This window comes from Brassica oleracea, chromosome C8 (genome assembly GCF_000695525.1).
Source record: "Brassica oleracea var. oleracea cultivar TO1000 chromosome C8, BOL, whole genome shotgun sequence".
NCBI classification, from domain to species: Eukaryota; Viridiplantae; Streptophyta; class Magnoliopsida; order Brassicales; family Brassicaceae; genus Brassica; species Brassica oleracea.
Window position 1 is genome coordinate 20,667,148 of NC_027755.1, and position 23,677 is coordinate 20,690,824.

At 29.2% G+C, this 23,677-nt stretch overlaps 2 protein-coding genes and 1 non-coding gene across 3 annotated transcripts; 1 reads left to right on the forward strand and 2 right to left on the reverse strand.

Moving 5' to 3' along the window:
- Positions 1-16,586: 16,586 nt before the first annotated feature.
- On the forward strand, positions 16,587-18,422 carry LOC106307915. Its single transcript, XM_013745006.1, has 8 exons — positions 16,587-16,923; positions 17,018-17,073; positions 17,189-17,248; positions 17,320-17,397; positions 17,485-17,614; positions 17,683-17,735; positions 17,807-17,986; positions 18,057-18,422. The coding sequence occupies exons 1-8, from the start codon at positions 16,611-16,613 to the stop codon at positions 18,201-18,203; spliced, it is 1,017 nt and encodes a 338-aa protein (XP_013600460.1). The 5' UTR covers positions 16,587-16,610; the 3' UTR covers positions 18,204-18,422.
- Positions 18,423-19,022: 600 nt separating this feature from the next.
- On the reverse strand, positions 19,023-19,096 carry TRNAI-AAU. The gene has a single exon. It is a non-coding gene; the product is annotated as a tRNA-Ile (tRNA).
- Positions 19,097-22,019: 2,923 nt separating this feature from the next.
- LOC106309861 lies at positions 22,020-22,630 on the reverse strand. The gene has a single exon (XM_013747003.1). The coding sequence runs from the start codon at positions 22,538-22,540 to the stop codon at positions 22,403-22,405; it is 138 nt and encodes a 45-aa protein (XP_013602457.1). The 5' UTR covers positions 22,541-22,630; the 3' UTR covers positions 22,020-22,402.
- Between the last annotated feature and the right edge of the window lie 1,047 nt (positions 22,631-23,677).

The following is a 23,677-nucleotide window of genomic DNA, read 5'->3' on the forward strand; positions in this document are numbered from 1 at the left end:
TTTTTAAGTTTTTGTTACAAAATAGCTATAAATGAGAAAAATGACCAAAATAAGTCTTATTAAAGAGTAAAAATACATTTATACCTTATGGTTAACTAACATAGACTTATGGCTTAGAGTTAAGGGGTGGAGTTTTGAGGATAGAGTTTCAAATTTTTAAAAATAAAAATTAAATTTTTCAAAATAAAAGGGGCTATTTTGGTCATTTTCCTTATTGAATGCTATTTTTTGACAAAGACTTAAAAGATCTATTTGAGAGAATTACCCTACAATATAAAAAAATAATAATAAATAAATATACAATATGAGAAAGGAAAAACTATATCAAACATCTATATCAAAAATGTATAGTTTTCTAATTTTTCTAAGGAAATATGTATTCACACAAACATACAATTCAGAATTTGTTGTTGTTCAGAATACAACATTCAAAAAAATAACTATATGGTTAACATTTGAAAATAAAAATGGTCCCGCGCGTAGCGCAGATTAACTCCTAGTATAAGATATACTTTGGAAGAATTCAAAACCTAGCAAGAGACTAAGGCATAGGACATTGGAGTTTTGCACCAAGGAAAATCAATCAATCTCTAAATCCTGTGTGTTTAGCAAACAAACTTTTTAGGAATTGACTCAAGTCTATATTCTGCTACAGGGGTGATTGTAAAACATTTAGCATTTAAAATTGATTAAAACACTTAACAAAGCACAAGCTATAAAAGGTTACAAAATCAATATGTAAATTTTTAACTCTTTATAGTATTGTCGGAGATTCAACAATGTTCTAAGATTTCGGTAAAATTTAACTGTTTATTAGTATTGCTAATTACGCAAGTATCGGTGGTGAAATTACGGTAAAAAAATTGATGTCTGCAAAATAAAAGTAACCAGATATACGTGGCTTATGTTAGTTGTATATTAACAATGTCTGTTTCGTGTGTTGATACATATGTTCGTGGATTTTGAAAAAAATTTAAAAATATGACAATATTTTCTTAATGCATAGTTACATTCTACACTAATATATGATGAAGTTCAAAAAGGTTTAAGACATTTATTGTCTCTCTTTCTCTAGAAAATATCAATTTATACTGGTTAGTCTACTAATTTATGGAGTATTATGAAGTTCTACAAAATTAATTGATAAAAAATTAAAACGATGTCCATGTATCATGAAAAAAAATTTAATATACATAAATACAAATGTAGAATATGTTTAATTTTTTTAAAAAAACCCACTAAAGATCATATGCTTCAGTATATAGAATATTTACCGAAAAACTCAATATTTTCGTAATACATAGACTTTGAGAAAAAATTAAAAATAAGAAAATACTGTTTTAACGCATAGTTGCATTGTTCCCTAACATATAATGAAGAACAAAGAGGTTTGGAACCTTTGTTGTCTTCGTTTTTCTAGAGAATGACGATTTTATAATAGTCACTCCACCAATTTAGGGAGTATTATGAAGTATTACTAAACTAATTGACAAAAAAAAATTAAAACGATGTCCATGTACCAAAGAGAGTTTAATATATATTAATACAAATGTAGAATGTGTTTACAAATTTTAAAACAATACTAAAGATCATAAGTTTTAGTATATAGAGCATTTACCGAAAATTTCAATATTTTCGTAGTGGTTATTAACACATAGATTTGGAGAAAATTTTAAAATTACGTTTTAATGCATAGTAGCATCATTCACTAACATATGATGAAGGTCAAAGAGGTTTGGAACCTTTGTTGTCTCCGTTTTTCTAGAGAATAACGATTTTATAGTGGTTAGTCCACCAATTTAGGGAGTATTATGAAAGTTTACTAAATTAATTGACAAAAAGTTAAAACGATGCCCATGTACCATGAAAAAGATTTTAATATACATTAATACAAATGTAGAATGTGTTTAGAAATTTTAAAACAACACTAAAGATCATAGGCTTAGTATATAGAGCATTTACCGAAAAACTCAATATTTTCGTAGGGGGTTAACACAGATTTTCGAAAAAATTCAAAAATATGAAAATTATGTTTTAATGCATAGTTGCATCATTCACAAACATTTGATGAAGGTCAAAAAGGTTTGGAACCTTTGTTGTCTCCGTTTATAGTGGTTAATCCACATATTCAGAGAGCATTATTAATTTTACTAAATTATTTGAAAAAAAATTAAAACGATGTCTATGTACCATGAAAGAGAGTTTAATATACATTAATACAAATATAGAATGTGTTTAGAAATTTTAAAACAACACTAAAAATCATAGGTTTTAGTATATAGAGCATTGACCGAAAAATTCAATATTTTCGTAGGGGTTTAACACATATATTTTTGAGAAAAATTAAAAAAATAAGAAAATACTATTTTAATGCATAGTTGCATCATTCACTAAGATATGATGAAGAACAAATAGGTTTGGAACCTTTGTTGTCTCGGTTTTTCTAGAGAATAGCGATTTTATAGTGGCCAGTCCACCAATTTAGGAAATATTATGAAGTTTTACTAAATTAATTGACAAAAAAATAAAATGATGTTCATGTACCATGAAAGAGATTTTAGTCTATATTAATACAAATGTCGAATGTATTTAGAAATTTTAAAACAACACTAATGATCATATCCTTCACTATATAGAGCATTTACCGAAAAATTCAATATTTTCGTACGGGTTATTAACACATAGATTTGGAGAAAAATTCAAAAATATGAAAATTCTATTTTAATGCATAGTTGCATCCTTCACTATCATATGATGAAGAACAAAAAGGTTTGGAACCTTTGTTGTCACCGTTTTTCTAGAGAATATCGATTTTATAGTGGTCACTCCACCAATTTAGGGAGTATTATGAATTTTTACTAAATTAATAGACAAAAAATTAAAACGATGCTCATGTACCGTGAAACAGAGTTTAATATATATTAATACAAATGTAGAATGTGTTTAGAAATTTTAAAACAACACTAAAGATCATAGGCTTAGTATATAGAGAATTTACCGAAAAACTCAATATTTTCGTAGGGGTTAATACATATATTTTGAAAAATTCAAAAATATGAAATACTGTTTTAATGCATAGTTGCATCATTCACTAACATATGATGAAGGTCAAAGAGGTTTGGAACTTTTGTTGTCCATGTTTCTCTAGAAAATAGCGATTTTATAGTGATTAGTCCACCAATTTATGGAGTATTATGAAGTTTTACTAAATTAATTGACAAAAAATTGAAACGATGTCCATGTACCATGAAACAGAGTTTAATATATATTAATACAAATGTAGAATGTGTCTAGAAATTTTAAGACAACACTAAAAATCATAGGCTTCAGTATATAGAGCATTTACAGAAATTTTGGAGAAAAATTTAAAAGTATGAAAATCATGTTTTAATGCATAGTTGCATCTATCACCAACATATGATGAAGGTCAAAGTGGTTTGGAGCATTTTTTGTCTCCGTTTTTCTAGAGAATAGCGACTTTATAGTTGTTAGTCCACCAATTTAGGGAGTATTATGAAGTTTTACTAAGGTGATGATTGTTTCAACAGTTTTTAGTTTTAGTTTTTGGTTTTTAGATTTTAGTTTTTGGTTTTTAGATTTTGGTTTTTGGTTTTCGGCTTTTACTATTTGGTTTTTGGTTTTTAGATTTTGATTTCTGTTTTTGGTTTTGCTGTATTTTTTTTTTCAAAAATTAATCAATACATTACTTTAAAATAATACAACAAAATAGCAATAAATATTTAGATTTTACTATTAAAATTTATCAAAATACTGTGATTATTATTTTAAAATTAAATACTATAACATATTTAAATTATTATATTTTTATGAAAAATATATTATAGTAAAATATAAATCATAAAATATATATAAATTATGCAAAAATAAAAATATTAAATTTCGAAACTACTTAGAAATTTTTCTTATATAAATTATTTTAATTTTTAAAACTTCAAAAGCAATAGTTTTTCTTATATAAATATTATAAATTATACAAAAATTAAGTACATAGAATTTTGAAACTAATTATAAATTTCTTATATAAATTATTTATATTTTCTTAAAGTTGAATGGTAATTTTTATATTTCAGGATTATACAACACATTTTATTAATAAAACATATTATGTTTTTATAAATTTTTTTATTTTTAATGTGACTGATAATTATTAAAATAATTCAATTGTTTTAGTTATAGAAACTAATAACTAAGTTTTAAAATTAAATATATTATTTATAAAATATATAAATTTATTTACAGATATGAAACACAAATTAAAATATTTCACATTATTGTTTAAATGATATCTAATGTACAAAATATTTTATGATAATTTTATTTTTATGAAAAATTAATTATTAATGAATTAAAATGTCTTAGTTTCTACAAAAAAAATCAAAATTCGTTTTTCTTCATAAAAGCTCACAAAAGTTGGTTTTCGGTTTTTCTTCATAAATTGGTTAAACTTTTCAAAAACTAGTTTCCCTAAATTTTAGAGAATCTATTTATTGAAAATCTTGATTGGCAACTCAAATGGTTTTTACAAAAACAAAAACAAAAACCAAAAACTTGATTGGATGAAAAATGGTTTCTACAAAAACAAAAACCAAAAACTAAAGCAAAAACCACAAACAATCAACCTCTAAATTAATTAACAATGAATTAAAACGATGCCCATGTACCATGAAAAAGAGTTTAATATACATTAATACAAATGTAGAATCCTTTATATAATAAAGCATAAGTCACTTGACCAATAAAATTAAGACATGTGGTTAAATGTTTTTCAAAAATTAATAAAAATTAATTAATCATCAACATAATAGTAAAATCCGAATCTATTACAAAATTAACCGATGTAAAAAAAAACTGTCTCCAACCATAAAGAACTCCACGACTCCTATTATCATGGCCTGATTTCAAATTATTTCATCTTCTCTATAATTTTTCAAATTACTAATTTTCATCTCTGTTTTTAACTTCTCCGATGTTTTCTATGTTTTCATTTTCTCTTTTATTCTCAGTCTTGTCATCTCACATCATTCGTTTGGGTTTTAAGTGTAGTATCAAGAACCGATATAGCTTTATAATTTCTTCTTGTTCAGATTTTTTTTTCTCTGTTTCTCGGACTAATACTCATATTCTTTTTGTATGAATCAGTTTAAAGTTTTTTTTTATGGATTTTTTTCAAAGGAAGATGAAGGAGCAACGAGACTGCGTAAATAGATAAATATCAGACTATGGAAACACTGAAGGTAAATATGTTACCACTTTTATTTCAGTTTAACAGAGAAAGTTTTAATGTTATTGAGTTTTTTTCTCAGATTTTTTTTCTGGTTTTATTATGGATAGGACAAAGAAAGACTAGCTAATTTTGTAAAAGAAAAAGAATGTGAAGATGGCATATTGGTGCTGCTTGTGACGAGATTAAGCTTCTTATTGTTGTTAGTTGATATAATTTTTAAGATGTGTTATACACAATTTCTTAAATTCTTTTCCCGTACTGCGTACGGATCCAAAAACTAGTGTGTTTAGAAATTTTAAAACAACACTAAAAATCATATATGCTTCAGTACATAGAGCATTTACACAGATTTTTGAAAAAAATTCAAATATATGAAAATTATGTTTTAATGCATAGTTACATCTTTCACTAATATATGATGAAGAACAAAGAGTTTTGGAACCTTTATTGTCTCCGTTTTTCTAGAGAATAGCGATTTTATAGTGGTCAGTCCACAATTTTAGGGAATATTATGAAATTTTACTAAATTAATAGACAAAACATTAAAACGATGCTCATGTACCATGAAAGAGAGTTTAATATATATTAATACAAATGTAGAATGTGTTTAGAAATTTTAAAACAACGCTAGAGATCATATGCTTCAGTATATAAAGCATTTACCGAAAAATTCAATATTTTCGTAGGGGATATTAACACGTAGATTTTTGAAAAAACTCAAAAATATGAAAATTCTGTTTTAATGCATAGTTGCATCATTCGAAAACATATGATAAAGGTAAAAGAGGTTTAGAACCTTTGTTGTCTCTGTTTCCCTAGAGAATAGCGTTTTATAGTGGTTAGTCCACCAAGTTAGAGAGTATTATGAAGTTTTACTAAATTAATTGACAAAAAAATAAAACGATGTCCATGTACCATGAAAGAGAGTTTAATATACATTAATACAAATGTAGAATGTGTTTTGAAATTTTAAAACAACACTAAAGATCATATTTAGTATATAAAGCATTTACCCAAAAACTCAATATTTTCGTAGGGGTTAAACACATAGATTTTGGAAAAAATACAAAAACATGTAAATTCTATTTTAATGCATAGTTTCATCCTTCACAAACATATGATGAAAGACAAAGAGGTTTGGAACCTTTGTTGTCTCCGTTTCTCTAGAGAATAGTGATTTTATAGTGGTTAGTCTACAAATTTAGAAACTATTATGAAGTTTTACTACGTTAATTGACAAAATATTAAAACGATGTCCATGTACCATGAAAAAGAGTTTAATATACATTAATACAAATGTAAAATGTGTTTATAAATTTTAAAACAACATTAAAGATCATAGGCATAGTATATAGAGAATTTACCGAAAAAATCAATATTTTCGTAGGGGTTGTTAATACATATATTTTGAGGAAAAAAAACCGAAAATATGAAATAGCGTTTTAATGCATAGTTGCATCATTCACTAACATATGATGAAGGTCAAAGAGGTTTGGAACTTTTGTTGTCTTTGTTTCTCTAGAAAATAGCAATTTTATAGTAGTTAGTCCACCAATTTAGAGAGTATTATGAAGTTTTACTAAATTAATTGACAAAAAATTAAAACGATGACCATGTACCATGAAATAAAGTTTAATATACATTAATACAAATTTATAATGTGTTTTAAAATTTTAAAACAACACTAAAGATCATATGATTCAATATATAGAGCATTTACCGAAAAATTCAATATTTTCGTAGAAACACAAACATTTTGGAAAAAAAATCAAAAATATGAAAATTATGTTTTAATGCATAGTTGCATCCTTAACAAACATATTATCAAGGTCAAAGAGGTTTGGAACCTTTGTAGTCTCCGTTTCTCTAGAGAATAGTGATTTTATAGTGGTTAGTCCACCAATTTGGAGAGTATTGTAAAGTTTTAATAAATTAATTGACAAAAAATTAAAACGATGCCCATGTACCATGAAATAGAGTTTAATATACATTAATACAAATGTAGAATGTGTTTAGAAATTTTAAAACAACACTAAAGATCATAGGCTTCAGTATATAGAGAATTTACCGAAAAATTCAAAAAATATGTAATACTAATTTAATGCATAGTTGCATCCTTCACTAACATATGATGAAAGTCAAACAGGTTTGGGACATTTGTTGTCTCCATTTCTCTAGAAAATAGCGATTTTATATTGGCAATCCACCAATTTAGGGATTATTATGAAGTTTTACTAATTGACAAAAAAATAAAGCGATATACATGTACCATGAAAGAGAGTTTAATATATATTAATACAAATGTAGAATGTGTTTAGAAATTTTAAAACAACACTAAAGACCACAAGCTTCAGTATATAGAGCATTTACCAAAAAATTCAATATTTTCGTAGGTGTTATTAACACATATATTTGGAGAAAAAAATAAAAATATGAAAATTATGTTTTAAGGCATAGTTGCATCATTCACTAACATTTTATGAAGGTCAAAGAGATTTGGAACATTTGTTGTCTCCGTTTTTCTAGAGAATAACGATTCTATAGTGGTTAGTCCACCAATTTAGGGAGTATTATGAAGTTTTACTAAATTAATTGACAAAAAAAAATTAAAACGATGACCATGTACCATTAAAGAGAGTTTAATATACATTAATACAAATGTATAATGTGTTTTGAAATTTTAAAATAACACTAAAGATCATAGGCTTCAATATATAGAGCATTTACCGAAAAAATCAATATTTTCGTAAGGTTTGACACATAGATTTTGAAAAAAATTTAAAAATGTGAAAATTATGTTTTAATACATAGTTTCATCCTTCACTAACATATGATGAAGAACAAAGAGGTTTGAAACCTTTCTTGTCTCCGTTTTTCTAGAGAATAACGATTTTATAGTGGTCAGTCCACCAATTTAGGGAGTATTATGAAGTTTTACTAAATTAATTGACAAAAAATTAAAACGATGCTCATGTACCATGAAAGAAAGTTTAATATATATTAACACAAATGTAAAATGTATTTAAAAATTTTAAAACAACAATAAAGATCATAGGCTTCAGTATATAGAGCATTTACCGAAAAAAATCAATATTTTTGTGGGGTTATTAACACATAGATTTGGAGAAAAATTCAAAAATATGAAAATTATGTTTTAATGCATAGTTGCATCCTTCAGTAACACATTATCAAGGTCAAAGAGGTTTGGAACCTTTGTTGTCTTCGTTTTTCTTGAGAATATCAATTTTATAGTTATTAGTCCACCAATTTAGGGAGTATTATAAAGTTTTACTAAATTAATTGACAAAAAAATTAAAAATGATGTTCATGTACCATGAAAGAGAGTTTAATATACATTTATACAAATGTAGAATGTGTTTAGAAATTTTAAAACAACACTAAAGATCATATGCTTAGTATATAGAGAATTTACCGAAAAACTCAATATTTTCATACGGGTTAATACATAGATTTGAAGAAAAAAATTCAAAAATATGAAATACTGTTTTAATGCATAGTTTCATCTTTCACTAACATATGATGAAGGTCAAAGAGGTTTGGAACTTTTGTTGTCTCCGTTTTTCTAGAAAATAGCGATTTTATAGTGGTTAATCCACCAATTTTAAAAATATTATGAAGCTTTACTAAATTAATTGACAAAAAATTAAAACAATGCCTATGTACCAAATAGAGTTTAATATACATTAATACAAATGTAGAATGTGTTTAAAAATTTTAAAACAACACTAAAGATCATAGGCTTCAGTATATAAAACATTTACCGTTAACACATAGATTTTGAGAAAACAAATTCCAAAATATGAAAATACTGTTTTAATGCATAGTTGCATCATTCACTAACATATGATGAAGGTCAAAGAGGTTTGGAACTTTTTTTTTGTCTTTGTTTCTCTAGAAAATAGCGATTTTATAGTTGTTAGTCCACCACTTTAGGGAGTATTATGAAGTTTTACTAAATTAATTGAAAAGAAAATAAAACGATGCCCATGTACCATGAAAGAGAGTTTAATATATATTAATATAAATGTAAAATGTGTTTAAAATTTTTAAAACAACACTAAAGAACATAGGCTTCTTCTGTATATAGAACATTTACCAAAAATTTCAATATTTTCGTAGGGGGTTATTAACACATAGAGTTTGAGAAAATTTCAAAAATATGAAAATTCTGTTTTAATGCATAGTTGGATCTTTCATTAACATATTATGAATGTCAAAGAGGTTTGAAACCTTTGTTGTCTCAGTTTTTCTGGAGAATAGCGATTTTACTGTGGTTAGTCCACCAATTTAGGGAGTACTATGAAGTTTTACTAAATTAATTGACACAAAAATTAAAACGATGTTCATGTACCATGAAAGATAGTTTATTATACATTAATACAAATTTTGAATGTGTTTAGAAATTTGGAAACAACACTTAAGATCATAGGCTTCAGTATATAGAACATTGACCGAAAAGCTCAAAATTTTCGTAGGGGGTACATAGATTTTCATAGGTTAACACATAGATTTTGAGAAAATTTCAAAAATACGAAAATAATGTTTTAATGCATAGTTTTATCCTTCATTAACATATGATGAAGGTCAAAGAGGTTTGGAATCTTTGTTGTCTCTATTTTTCTAGAGAATAGCGATTTTATAGTGGTTAGTCCACCAATTTAGGAAGTATTAGTCCACCAATTTAGGAAGTATTATGAATTATTACTAAATTAATTGAAAAAAATTTAAAACGATGCTCGAGAAATTTTAAGACAACACTAAAGAGGATAGGCTTCAGTATATAGAACATTTACGAAAAAACTCAATATTTTCTTAGAGGTTAACACGTAGATTTGAGAAAAATTCAAAAATATAAAAATACTGTTTAGATGCATAGTTGCATCATTCACTAACATATGATGAGGATCAAAGAGATTTGAATTTTTTGTTGTCTCCGTTTTTCTAGAGAATAGGATTTAATATTGTTTAGTCAACCAATTTAGGTAGTATTATGAAATTTTACTAAATTAATTGACAAAAAATTAAAACGATGCCCATGTACCATGAAAGAGAGTTTAATATACATTAATACAAATATAGAATGTGTTTAGAATTTTAAACAACACTAAAGATCATACGCTTCAGTATATAGAGCATTTACCGAAAAATTCAATATTTTCGTAGGGGGGTTAACACATAGATTTTGAGAAAAAATTCAAAATATGAAAATATTATTTTAATGCAGAGTTTCATCCTTCAGTAACGTATGATGAATGTCAAAGAAGTTTGAAACTTTTGTTGTCTCTGTTTCTCTAGAAAATAACGATTTTATAGTGGTTAGTCCACCAATTTAGAGAGTATTATGAAATTTTACTAAATTAATTGACACAAAATTAAAACGATGCTCATGTATCATGAAATAGAGTTTAATATACAAATGTAGAATGTGTTTAGAAATTGTAAAAACAAACATAAAGATCATAGGCTTCGGTATATAGAACATTTACCGAAAAACTCAGTATTTTCGTAGGGGTTATATATATATAAACCAGTCTCAACCGTGCTTTCATCAACTCCTGAGTTTTTCATCAGCTTCTTGAATTGTCACCGGTTATAAAAGAAAAAGACTACAGACCGGTTTACGCAGCTAGATTTAAGAAAACGAAACTCATGGTTTGATTGGTGTGAAACAGTCGATGTGTTTTTCTTTGTTTTGTTAATGCAGAGTTGTAGAACGAAAGAGGAGTTTGAGGAATGTGGAGCAAGCATATGCCGAACTAATCCGGTGTTCAAGGGGATGTATTGAAATAAATTGAAGCTGCGTCAGCAAATTAACAAGGCTTTTTCTATTTCTAGAAATTAAACACGGTTAATTAGTAATAATTGGTTGTCATGGTACATGCAGAGGTTGGTGCGGCATGTTGTATTTGTACCATAGACTAGTTTTTTGTTTTCTGTTCCATAATTAATAATATAAAACTCATTTAAGTATTTTTAATTTAAACCGCTACAATGCAATACTATAAAAGTTTAAATTAGTGCACAAGTGAGGGAGAGGGTGATGCAATGCTTAGGGCCCAACATTTACTTGATGGGATATAAATGTTTTTGGGCGTTTTTTGGAACATTTCACCTTTAGTGATCAATAAATTTTTGTTTATAAAATAGATCATATCATCTTCTCCATTTTCTCATAAATCTCTCTTCTCTAAGTTTCGATCTTTTCAAAATATGTCATCCTCAGATAGGATCTGAGTGGAATGATGATATGATCCACAAGAGGATTGCAGAAATCATGAAGGTATCCCAGAGCGTGGTGCAGGGCAAAAGCTAATATCTTCAACAACATAAGAAAGAAACTTTTTTACTTAAACCTTGCTATAATTTAGAAGAACAAATGTTGTTTGTTTATTTTTAAATTAAATATGATTTTGTTTTTTTCTCGTTAAATTTATGTAATACTATTTTCCCAGGTATAAGTTGTTTAAAGCTCCACAAATGTCCAACCCTCGCTCATAATCATAAATAAAATAAAAATAAGCAAAATTTTAAAGGAATTTGACTTTCAATATTCTCACATACCAACTATTAAAACATGAATTAAATTCGAGATTACATGTTATTTTATAGATTATGCTACTAACTTTAAAAATAAATCATTTTCTCATTAAGGACAATTCTATCATATTAAAATTGGTTACAACATATAACAATTTAGAATTAACATTTAACTCTTCTTAATTTCTTAAGATATTAATATTTGACACTTAGTAAAATATATTTTCTAACATTTTAACGTGAACCGAAATCATATTGAAAGACATTTAGGATTGACAATCCCCTAGACTATATTTGAGACTATATTTGAGACTATATTTGAGAAGTGATTTGTATATATGTCATCACTAACTTTCACAAAAAAATGATGACATGGCTTAAAAGAAATATGACATGGCATAAATCTAATTGTGACATATAAAATTTACTATATTTAGATTTATATTTTTGGTAAGATTTCTTAAATATAACAATGATGATTTTCTATATACGGATGTATATTTTTGGAAAAGTTTCATAATATAGTAATAACTAATAAATTTTATATCAAAAATATTTTTTCTCAGTAAATATTCATTTTAAAGATTTTATGATACCTAATAACTTTTACATATCAATTAAAATAATATGTTTTTATATATAAATAATAATTTCGAATATTAAAATTTTACATCAATATATGAATCATATTTTTATTATTAAAATAAGTGTAGTTTAAAATATATTTTATCAACGTATATAAGTTATTTTTATTTAATGTATATATTATTAGAAATAATTTATATATTTACAAATAGACATATTTAAAAATGGTAATTAAATAAATAATAATATAATAAAGTAACATATTAGGTTATATTACAATAAGATATTTTAAGTTCTTTTAGGAAAATTACCTAAGCACACGCAATAAACTCAATATGTAAACATTTATTATTTTAATTTATCATTAGTAAAATATATTGAGGATTACAAAATAATTATCACAAAATAAAAATATAAAAAAATTATATGATGACCCTGAGCAATAATTTCCAGACCCAATAAATTTAAAATATTTAGGTACAAAACAGAATATGTAAACCTTATATTATAGGACATTTAATATTTATTGACACTTAACAATCCATGAGCTATAAGAGATCAAAAATCAATATGTAAACATTTTATTATTTTTAGCTAGTTTATCTAGCATGGGTCAGTTTCATTATATTCTAAATTATTGCAATGACTTAAAATAAGATAAAGCCACTGAATCAGCAAAATATTTTTTTATGATTTTTCAAAAAGAACGAATAGTTTATACTTGTTAGCAACTTTGTTTTTGATAGCTAAAACTCAATATAAAGATAAAAATCCAACATAAGAAAAAATCATTTTACCAAAAAGACTAAATCAATGAAAATTCACATATTTTGTCTAACGCTAGAAAATATAAGCATTATAATAGAAAGTATATATATATATATATCGAATAACTGTATTAGTATTAAAAAGTATATTATCCATGACAAAATTGGTATTGATATTTTCTATCAAGGAATAATGAATAATTAAAAATACATTTAATCTGAAAATTAAACTGCATGACGTGGATTAATATTAGTTGTTAAATATAATGCATACAATCTAGACTTTATAGAACGTGTTAATCTATAAATGTAGGTAAAATGTGATTAAATCACTTAAATAAGACTTACATGTATACGCATTTTTATATTTGAAATATATATCTGCACAAAAGATAATTGGCAGATTAGTAAAGTTAACAAACTGTAAAATAATATTTACATGAATACTTAAGAAAATAAAATAATTATAGTCTGCTCATAGCGGTTCACATGTGATCTAAATAGGAATTAATCACACTCACATTCTTTAAGTTGCCTTTTGGTTTCATCGATTTATGTTTGACTGAAACTTGAATCCCATCTCCATGGCCTATAAGAAATACCTACGACGCTGAGTTTCATCATTTGAAACAGATTTTTAAAAATCATAGCTTTAAATATAAATTAGATCTCGATCCGTGCAACAGTACGGGTTTTTGTTTTTATTTATTTGTATATAGAAATTTTATTTTCAATTCTAAATTGGTATATATTATAATATTTATGTGTCTATCAATTTTTAAAACATAATAAGTTTACGGTATATTTTTTTTCATTGAATAGATTGTTTCAAACTTTCAAATGTATTTGTATCTTCTTCTATATATATTTTTCGGATTATTATTTCATTATTAAAATCGTAACTATATATAAAAATATTAGTAAAATATGGTTTTATTGTCATATTCAAAGATATTGTAATATTTCACAAATTTAGAAAGTTTTTTAAAAATTAAATTTTTCGCTTCATAGATTTATATTATCGAGTAAATAATTAAAAATTTAGTTTTTTTTTAATTTTTAAAATAAACTATATAGTTTAAAATTTATTTTCATTGGTTTAAGGTAGTAAAGATGAATCATTGTTAGATAATATGATTTTTGTTATTTAAAAAAAAAATCTTTATAATTTTAAAAGTTAACATCGACAAATATTTAAATAATTAACATATGGATGTATAGTATTACAACATTAAATTATATCTGTTTAATTTATACTATCTATAAATCTAATGTTTAAATCCAATTATTGATAGCCCAATAAAAATTTCTGGTTGATCCAAAATTTAAATGATAAGATTATAGATTAAATGTAACATGAATTTCTAAAAATAGATCCATTAAGTCTATTTTTTTTAAAATCACACATGAATCAAGGTTGTGACTTCTGTTTTAATATATTAGATGTGTATACCTTTTTATTCAGAACAATATTTTTCACAATGTGTATACCTTTGGTTTGTGATAGTAATACTAAACTTGTGACTATGAAGTTCTCATTTTGCCGTACTGTGAAAATTAAGCTGCAAAATAGAAATATATCATTACAATATCTTAGTGTAAATCATGCAGAAAGAATCATAGAATACCTTTTAGGAATAGAGAAGATGAATTTGCTTTAAATAATCATAAGCTTTTGTCACTGTGCTTTGCAACACTCAAAGACAAAATAAAAACGATAATGAAGAAGACCCATAAATTATAGACAAACAGTTGATAGGAATATAGAAGATGAGACAGTGAACATGATGGGAAGTTATATAGTTCATTGTTGAACGTGTTATAGTGTGTTGGTTTTGAGAAAAAAAATTGGAATTTGAATTTCTTGGCAGTTACAGAAATATTTACGATCAAAAAACGTTTTATCATTTTGATTTTTTGGATTTTGTAAAACATATACCATGTGTCATAATAGGACTAGTCGTGTCTTTAGTATATAAAGGATTTTGCTAATAAAAACATTAAAACTTATATTACAATCATAAGTTATGCAATATGTTTCAATTTAACAGCAGTCATATTCATTTTGACAATAATGCATATGGGGCAAGGGTTTAAATTATTTTTGACAATAATGCATATTAGCTTACAACCATAAAATATCTAAGGTGATGTATGTTATTTTTTTTTCCGTCAAAGTTTTTTTAAATTAGATAAATGGGCCAGGTCTAGTAAACGGCCGAAGCCCGATTACAGCAAAAGACGGTTACAAGTCCAAAAAATTACGGGCTAAATGAAAAAGCTAAACGGACCCTCGGCCCAAACTCAGAAGCTGCACGACCCCGTCGGATATAGCGTGTCGAGGAGGCTGACTCGACACGTGGATCTGCTCCATTAATGCGTCACGCGTCGTAACTGCCTCAACTTGACCGCCTCTGCCTCTATGCCGCCAGAACAACACCATCAAAATCCTCGTTCGTCGGAGCTCCGTAACCGACAAGCCTCCAACGAACCCATAGCCGTTCTTCACCGCACTGTCATCACGCCGGAGAGTTTCAACGAACCTCGAGATCTCCTTCGACTTTAAAACACTTCAAACCCTAGACACTCGAACCGAGAACCATCACTTTCTTTCCTTGAAAGTCGTCACCTCGCCAGAGAGCTTCATCGTCTACCGAGATCTCATCCGCAGTAACCCAACCCCACCTTGACGACAACCACGCCGAACTTGACACAAATCAAACCTAGTAACCTTAACCCAAACGAACACCGGGTTCCTAAGCGGCAGCGCGGAGCTTTGCTAGCCTCCGCTCTCCGTAACCAAAAGCCGGCGAAGACGAATCTGAAAGAGACTCCCTTCCCGGAAGCTAGAGCCGGCGACGGTGGATCTGAGCAAGCCTCCACCTCCCGGAAAACACCACATCTAAATATGCAAGCCGCTCCCTCTCCACCAGGGACCTCCAGACGAACGCGTCGTTACTCCAAAACCGAGCCACCGTTAGGGATGGTAGCGGTACCAGAGATCGGACAAGGCGGTCGTTGACAGGACGGCAAAAAAGGAGCGAAGGGGAGCAACTACGAGGGACAAGAAAGGACTCCGGCGCCAGCACAGACGCTCACGCGCCGGCCGAACATCGGTCCCCAAAGTAGATCTAACTTCTCTCTAGAAGAAATCAACCCAAGATGATGTATGTTTATATAAAAGAAAAAGCTACAGAGAAGAAAAATAAATTTTCACTTTCCCACTAGGGTCAAGTCCCTACATTATTAAATGACTGCTTGGCAGTAATTGATTGTTTTAAGATGTCAAAGTCTGTAATTTCTCACACAAAACCAAAAGTCACTTTTTTCTTTTGGTCTGAAATTGTAAGTAACATAAAGTTTGGGTTGAAATGGTAAATAACATAAAGTTGAAGGTAGGACTGTCGGAGAAAGGATAAGACTTTAGACCCAAAGAGATCATCAGCAAGAAAAAAATGGCAGCTTTGAGTTCCACTTCATGTCTACACTCACTTGCTGGCCACGAAAGATACTTCCTCTCATGTAAAACATCCCAATTTTCAAAACCCTCGTTCATAAAACCTTCTCTGAAGAAACCCAGATTCTCAGTTCCGTTTTGCATCAAGCAAAGTGATCTTGACCAGAAGCAAATTAAACAAGAATCTAGCAGAGAAGAAGACAAAGAAGAAGAAGATGATTATTGGGTTGTTACAGCCGTAAGAAGCAAATACAATGAGATTGTTATAGTTGATACTGTTGATGCCCGATATCTCCTCCTTGATTCAACTAGTAAGATTTTTGTAACATCTTTGAAAAATAAAATGTTTTATAATCAAATCCTCTGTTTTTTTTTTTTTGTAACATTGTTTTTTCTTATATGTAGAGAATGCACATAGTGTTATCAACAAGGGGGGTGAGAATTGGACTGATTCTTATTGGGTATGTTACATTTTCCATAATCTCTTGTTTCTCTTTTGGTATGTAAATGTGGTTTTGTCATAGATTAAATAATTTTATTGTGTTTGTTTTGAATCTTATCAACGTTTTATTACAGGATGAGTTTGCAAGTTTGCCACCTATTGTCCCTGATGGTCCCATTGCAATCTATGGATTGGTGAGAGCTACTCAATGAATCTCATATCAAAGTGTCTTAGATGTACATTGACTTATGTTCATATGTTATAGGGTGGTGGAACAGCTGCAAGACTGATTCTTGAGTTGTATCCTTCTGTTCAGCTTGAGGGTTGGGAAATTGATGACATTGTATGAAAATTCATACTCTTGAAACAAAATAAGATTTTTATCTAATGGAATATTGAGTTCACTTTGTTTTTTTTTTATGGACAATAGTTGATTGAGAAAACAAGAGAGTATATGGAGCTATCTGAGTTAGAGAAGCCAACACCAAAAGGCGGTAGTCTTCGTGTTCTTGTAGATGATGCTCTTTCTCCTTCTGAAGATGTTTCAGGAAAATATGCTGGTGAGATTTTCAGTTAATGTATGTTGCATGTTTCTTGTCTAAATTCTTGGAATTTTATTTGGAATTAGGGATCATTGTTGATTTGTTTGCTGATGGAAAGGTCTTAGATCAGCTGCAACAGGTACTTACAAACGGTTATGGTTGTTAGTATCATGATCTAGGCACATGTTTTTGAATTTAGCGAATGCGTAGGTTCAAATGTGGCATGATCTAGCTAGCAGGCTGATGCCTAACGGTCGCATAATGGTGAACTGTGCCGGAATCGAAGAAGAGAAAGTTGTAACAAATGAGAAACCTAAGTTGGTGTTAGGTGATTCGGTTTGGATGTTGAATCCTACCATCAAGGTCATGTCAGAAGCATTCCCTGGACAGGTAGGCAACACACATTTCATCTTCCATCCTTTTATGTTACTTGCTCGTTTAAATGGGATCCTCGATGCAGGTTTACTGGAAGAGGACGCCAGATTCAGAAGGCCTTAACTTTGTTGCATTGACCGGAGGAGAACCTGATCTTAGTGACTGGTCTAGCAAAGTTCCAGTCCGTTTGAGTGAACCAGTGAAGCAATGGAAACTATGCGAGGATCTTTGATTCATGGATGTTTTAGAAGGCATTTTCAACATTTGACATCAAGAAAGAAGTCAAACCATCAAAGAGTTTATTAAGGATCTCATCAAGAAAATGCTAATAAATTGATAAGAAGCTCACATTTGAACAGTGAGATGCTTTATGAAATGAGTTTAGACATCTTTGTAATTACATTTTAATTTTCTAAACGTAAGAAAAAAAGACAACACATCACACGCTTTGTTTCTCTCCTGTATTCCTCTCTTCTTGTTCTCTGTTGGAACAATGTTGTGGCAAAAAATCTATTGCTTCTCATTACTATCCCTAGTTGTTAGGTGTAAGGGAGATGAATCTTTTGCCTGAACTAACCGATTATGAAGAAGATCCAGTGGAAAAAAAGAGAACGAAGAAGCTTTTTACTTTGTGATTCAAAGATCAGCTGGCGATTCTTAAAATGGAACTAATCTGAAAAGATTAAGGTTTCTTGGTCTGAACAACAATCTAACCGGTTTTGTGCCAGCTTGAGGCTTTGCCTTTGTTCATTAGACATTAATGGAAACAAACTAACAAGTGAGCTTAGATTCTCCAGAAAGTATTATGAGAAGATTTGAGGCTTGGAAGAATCCAAATCTCCATCAACCATTCCAGATTGTAATGCAAGAATCTCCAGAAGCATCTACATCATCTGGCGTGGAGTGAAGCCATGCACTTGTGAGGAGAAGGAAGATAGCAAAGAGGGTTGTTACTTCAATAAACGTGAAACCAGATGTCATCATCGATGGTGTTTGTGAGCTCCTCAAGCTATTGGTTTTTTTTTTAAAATATGTAAAAAAAATGAAAATTTGGCCCATGCAGGTTTCGAACCTGCGACCTTCGCGTTATTAGCACGACGCTCTAACCAACTGAGCTAATGGGCCATTTTGTTGACTTGCTGCCTTCTACTTTTAGTAAAATGAAATGAAGAGAAGGCAAATCATGTAGTTTATGTGATGTGGAAGGAACAAATCCTATTGGAAATAATTTATTACATACAACTATACGGATTAAAGTATAAGTACTATGCCAACATATAGACTTGTCCAAATACTTTGTAGCTCTCTCCTTGTCTCTCAGACAAGACTTTCATGTATTATATATAAATATACATACTTTGAGATAAGATAGGCATATGCAGTGTTATAAGAAAGGAGAACACAAATAGAAAAAGATACTTAGAAGTAGCCCAAAATGTTCTAGAATTGTGGACAGAAACAACTAAATTACACGGAACTAATAAGTGGGTAGGCCGGACTAATAGTGTCTCTGAATAGTTTTCTTACAAATAGACATGTAAACAAGTCAATAACAACAAAAAGCCACAGAAGCTTCTTAAACGTTACGAAGAGTTCAACGACAAGTAAATCGCATTACAAATCAAAGTTCTAGTTGATATGTAGTTTGAGACATCGTAGGTCAACTCTTGTTCGTTTTTTTTGGTACAATTAATTTATTTTTAAAACCCAACAATTGGGATGATCGGGGATGGTACTACGTACTAAAGCATTAATATATAATCTCAAATCAGAAACAAGATGAACTACTAATGTACAACAGAACTGATTGTTCCACTTAATATAATTAGTTTTGAATTGAAAAAAAATTGTGCTTGATCATCGTTGTCCATGATTAGAGAAAAAGGAAACCAAAACGTTCAAAAGTGAAATGGCTCAATTATTTCAACTTTATTTATTAGGGCATACCACAAAATTTCTATCCCGTGAAGAAGTGAAAGAGACAAGAGAGAAGAGACCGGTGGTGATGGTCACGACGGCGACGATGGTAGGACCGCCGCACGTGGGCTGCCTTACCCATGTCTTTATTTGACCCGTCAACGTACTTCTATTTTAATTATTGGATTCTTAAGTACTTTATTTTTTCATCTTCTTGACCCCTCAGCACATTTGTGAACGAGTAGTGAAGAAGTTTAGTAAAGAGATCGAATATTAACTATCAGTCGGCCATTTTCTTCTAAGATGTTATGTTACGAGCTAATACAGATCAGTTCTGATATCTCGTGTTACTGTTGACGTAATTTTATTCAATATTATAGAATAAATTATCTGCGGCTCAGAGCATAATGAAAGGAGGTTTCTTAGAGCGTAATGAATGCAAGTTTCTTAGAGCATATTTATCCCATATACCCTATTAAGAGTTTCTTATTTATTTTATTTTTTTAAGTTTTTTTTCTGATTAAAAAAAAAAATTAAAAGGCGCACCAATCGCGGACCGCCACGTGTCGGTGGGCTCCGCGAACAGTAAAAAACACACAACAGACGTCTTTTATTCTGGCCACTTAACATACGATTTTTTCTGAAAACTGGCTCCTTCCTTTAGAGACGCTAAAAAGGACGCGATAAAAATGCTTTTAGGAAGGATTTTTTAGCGGATATAAGAGACGTCTCTTAGCTTTTAACTAAAAAAAAGTCAAGAGACGTTTCTTATATCTTTTATTTAAGAAGCGTTGTTAAAAACTAAGAGACATATCTTATATTCATTAAGAGATCCTCCGTAACACACTTGCATTAATCATAGTCTCAACTTTTGTAGTTCTCACCGGATTAGATTAGTCTGAGGGTATTTTATTTTTACCTGTGGATTACTCCATATTGCAAATTTGAATTTTCTTACCAACTATAAGTTATATTAAATCATTATGACCTTTAGTTTACGTAATCATTAAACCGCTGAGTACATAATACAAGACATGAAATTTTATATTTCTGATAGAATACAATTAGACGTGACATGGTACACCATAATTATTTTAGCGCCTACTGATAATTTGGTAACGTCAGATAAATAAGAGGGGCCCAAAGAAACTAATGAAGATTGTGTCCCTTGGTTTATATATATAGTTGCGCAAATTAAAATACAGTATAACTCTATGATTGAGTCTCTATCTCTCTCATTACAGATGTATTTTGAGTAATTATCATTAATTTAACAATTTTATAGTACTAATAAGTTTGAGCCAAACCGTAGAAGTGTTTCTGGTGTGTCGGGATCAATGAGATTAGTTTAACCCATCCCCATGCGCCATGCGTGGGGCAGCAATAATAAACAATTTTAATACTATTGGTTTTTACCCCAGAACGCGTTAGGCGCTACTTGGACGGTCGGATTGGGCCTAGCGCCTAAAACGAAAATCGGATATTAATCAGAAGTTATGCGGGGCGAAATTTTTAGATTGTTTACTATGTTATAAAACATGTTAATCTTTAATTGTATGTATCATTAATAAATTTTCATGTTTAAGATTGTATAAAACACACAAATAGAATATATAAACTTAATATAGTGTAATTTTCATCAAAATTATGAATATAAATGATATTTATAAAATTTTAGATCAAATAAATAAATAAAAATATTATTAAAAATAAAATAAAAATAATAAAAATAAAAGATTAGGCGGCTAGGCGGTCATTTAGGTGGTCTAGGCGGAGAAAATCGGATATCCAATTTTTTTAACCGATTTGGCATTAATCGGAGCGGAAAAGTGTTTAGGCGGTCGATTTTTAGAACATGGGTTTTTACTAACTATAAAAAAATTATTATCATTGCCGCCTTTGAATAATACATTACATCATAAGAAGAGAGTTGTTGCATTTTTGGTTTGACTAAAATCAGGGGTTTGGTTCTAGACAACCTGTTTACAAGAAAACATTTGCTTTTAGTATCATAATCCTTAGTCGTCATAATTCATCCCGGAAACACACATGATCAAACTGCATGATCAGAAAATTCGAAAGCATATGTATTGTATTTTGTGGTTCGTATAATATTGAAAGATAAAAAGTATGATCATTGAATTTGAGATTTCAAAACCTTAATTAACCCAAGAAGAAGAGATAGAGTACAGATACATGAACGACCATTTTTACATTAACCGTATATTCTTTTCTTTTTTTCGAATGTCATAGAACAAAGCCAAAAGCTATTACAAAACTTTATCAACTCTCTCTATTATGCCGTCAATATTTACAATATTGCTCCAAAGAAGACGACTCTGCTAACCAGTAGAGACACCTAACCTTAAACCCTTTAACTACTCCACGACCTGGCACTAAACTCGGATCCGAACCGACCCGCTTAAGCTCCAAACATCACGATGGGTTCTTTATCAATCCCTTTTATACAAACGATCTTGATCAAAATGATTTGAGAATATATCTGAAGAGAAATCAATCGCTCCAACAAAGAAGCATGACGACACATCTTCGAATGATGTAAAGCTTAGCTCTCTGTTCTTTAAGAACAGCTCCAAGTCCCCTACTCGACACCCTTCTCTTTGAACCTCCCATGCTTTGACTGGATCCCATCTTCACGATATCGAATAAAACGGAAATAATTGTTTTCTTTTATTAGGATTTGATATATGTGTAAGAGAATTAATAGAAATGATGATGATACAAAAGAAAATGAGTCTACCCTTTTATAGAAGAAGAGAAAGATAAAATGCGACCCCACACACTTCTCTTTCACTACCAACTTGTATGTTTTTGTGTTATTGCAATTTATTATCATTGAATTTTGAATGGTTTATATGGTCACAATTTCACAATATCCCCAAAACATATATGCCCTATTTGTCCCCGTTGTTGGTATGTATCAAAACACACATGCATGCCACGTTGCGGTTAAAATTTGTTTCAAAGCAATTATTTTGCGGAATTTTCAAACAAGCGATTGTCTCCGTCGACATATATATATATATATATATATATGTATGTTATATTTCTTCTAGATTAGTATGGTGGTAGAATATTGCTTCTGGATGTTGTGATGGTAATTTGAATATCAGCCATAGTTTTAAGCGTCAAACGAGGTCTAATTTACAAACGCACACAACAAACTTTTGGTTTTATTATCTATATATTCAGAAAATTATCGCTGATTAAGTTCAAAAAAAATTGTCGCTAATTTGTTTAAAAAAAGTTAATTTGAATAGTACATGGCAGTGACGCCTTTCCTTTATTTCTAGGTTATATAATATATCAAGGCCAATTTGGCAGATGCAAATGCAGTGGCAAACAGTTCCCTTTATTTTAGTAACCAATTCTAAATTGAAAATAAAGAACATAGGAGACAAAATTTGGTTTTGCAACTACCATAGTTCTTAAATCATAAGTAAAACTGTTGGAAGACCTATTCGTGCAAAAATAAGTTGACATACTAAAAGAATTTACAAAAAGAATCAGTGAACTAGCACTTATCACGATGAAAATACAGTTATATAGAACTTTAAATATTACTACTTTTTGTCGCAAAATTGTGACTTTTTCTTTAATAAGATAATGATATTCTCATATTTTGTTTTTGAAGTGGAAATTTTAGTTTAATTATAACTATTAACAAAAAAATCTAAATAGATAAAGTTTTGCATCTGATTATTTTATTTCTACGTGGCTCAATCATGATAGTTTCTAAATAGTAGACTTCTCAAATCGCACACAAGA

Excerpts from the sequence above, each read along its gene's own strand:
- LOC106307915 (XM_013745006.1), top strand. The coding sequence starts at position 16,611 with ATGGCAGCTTTGAGTTCCACTTCATGTCTACACTCACTTGCTGGCCAC. Across the intron at positions 17,736-17,806 it reads TCTTAGATCAGCTGCAACAG|GTTCAAATGTGGCATGATCT; the intron begins GTACTTACAAAC and ends GCGAATGCGTAG. Across the intron at positions 17,987-18,056 it reads CAGAAGCATTCCCTGGACAG|GTTTACTGGAAGAGGACGCC; the intron begins GTAGGCAACACA and ends TCCTCGATGCAG.
- LOC106309861 (XM_013747003.1), bottom strand. The coding sequence starts at position 22,540 with ATGGGATCCAGTCAAAGCATGGGAGGTTCAAAGAGAAGGGTGTCGAGT.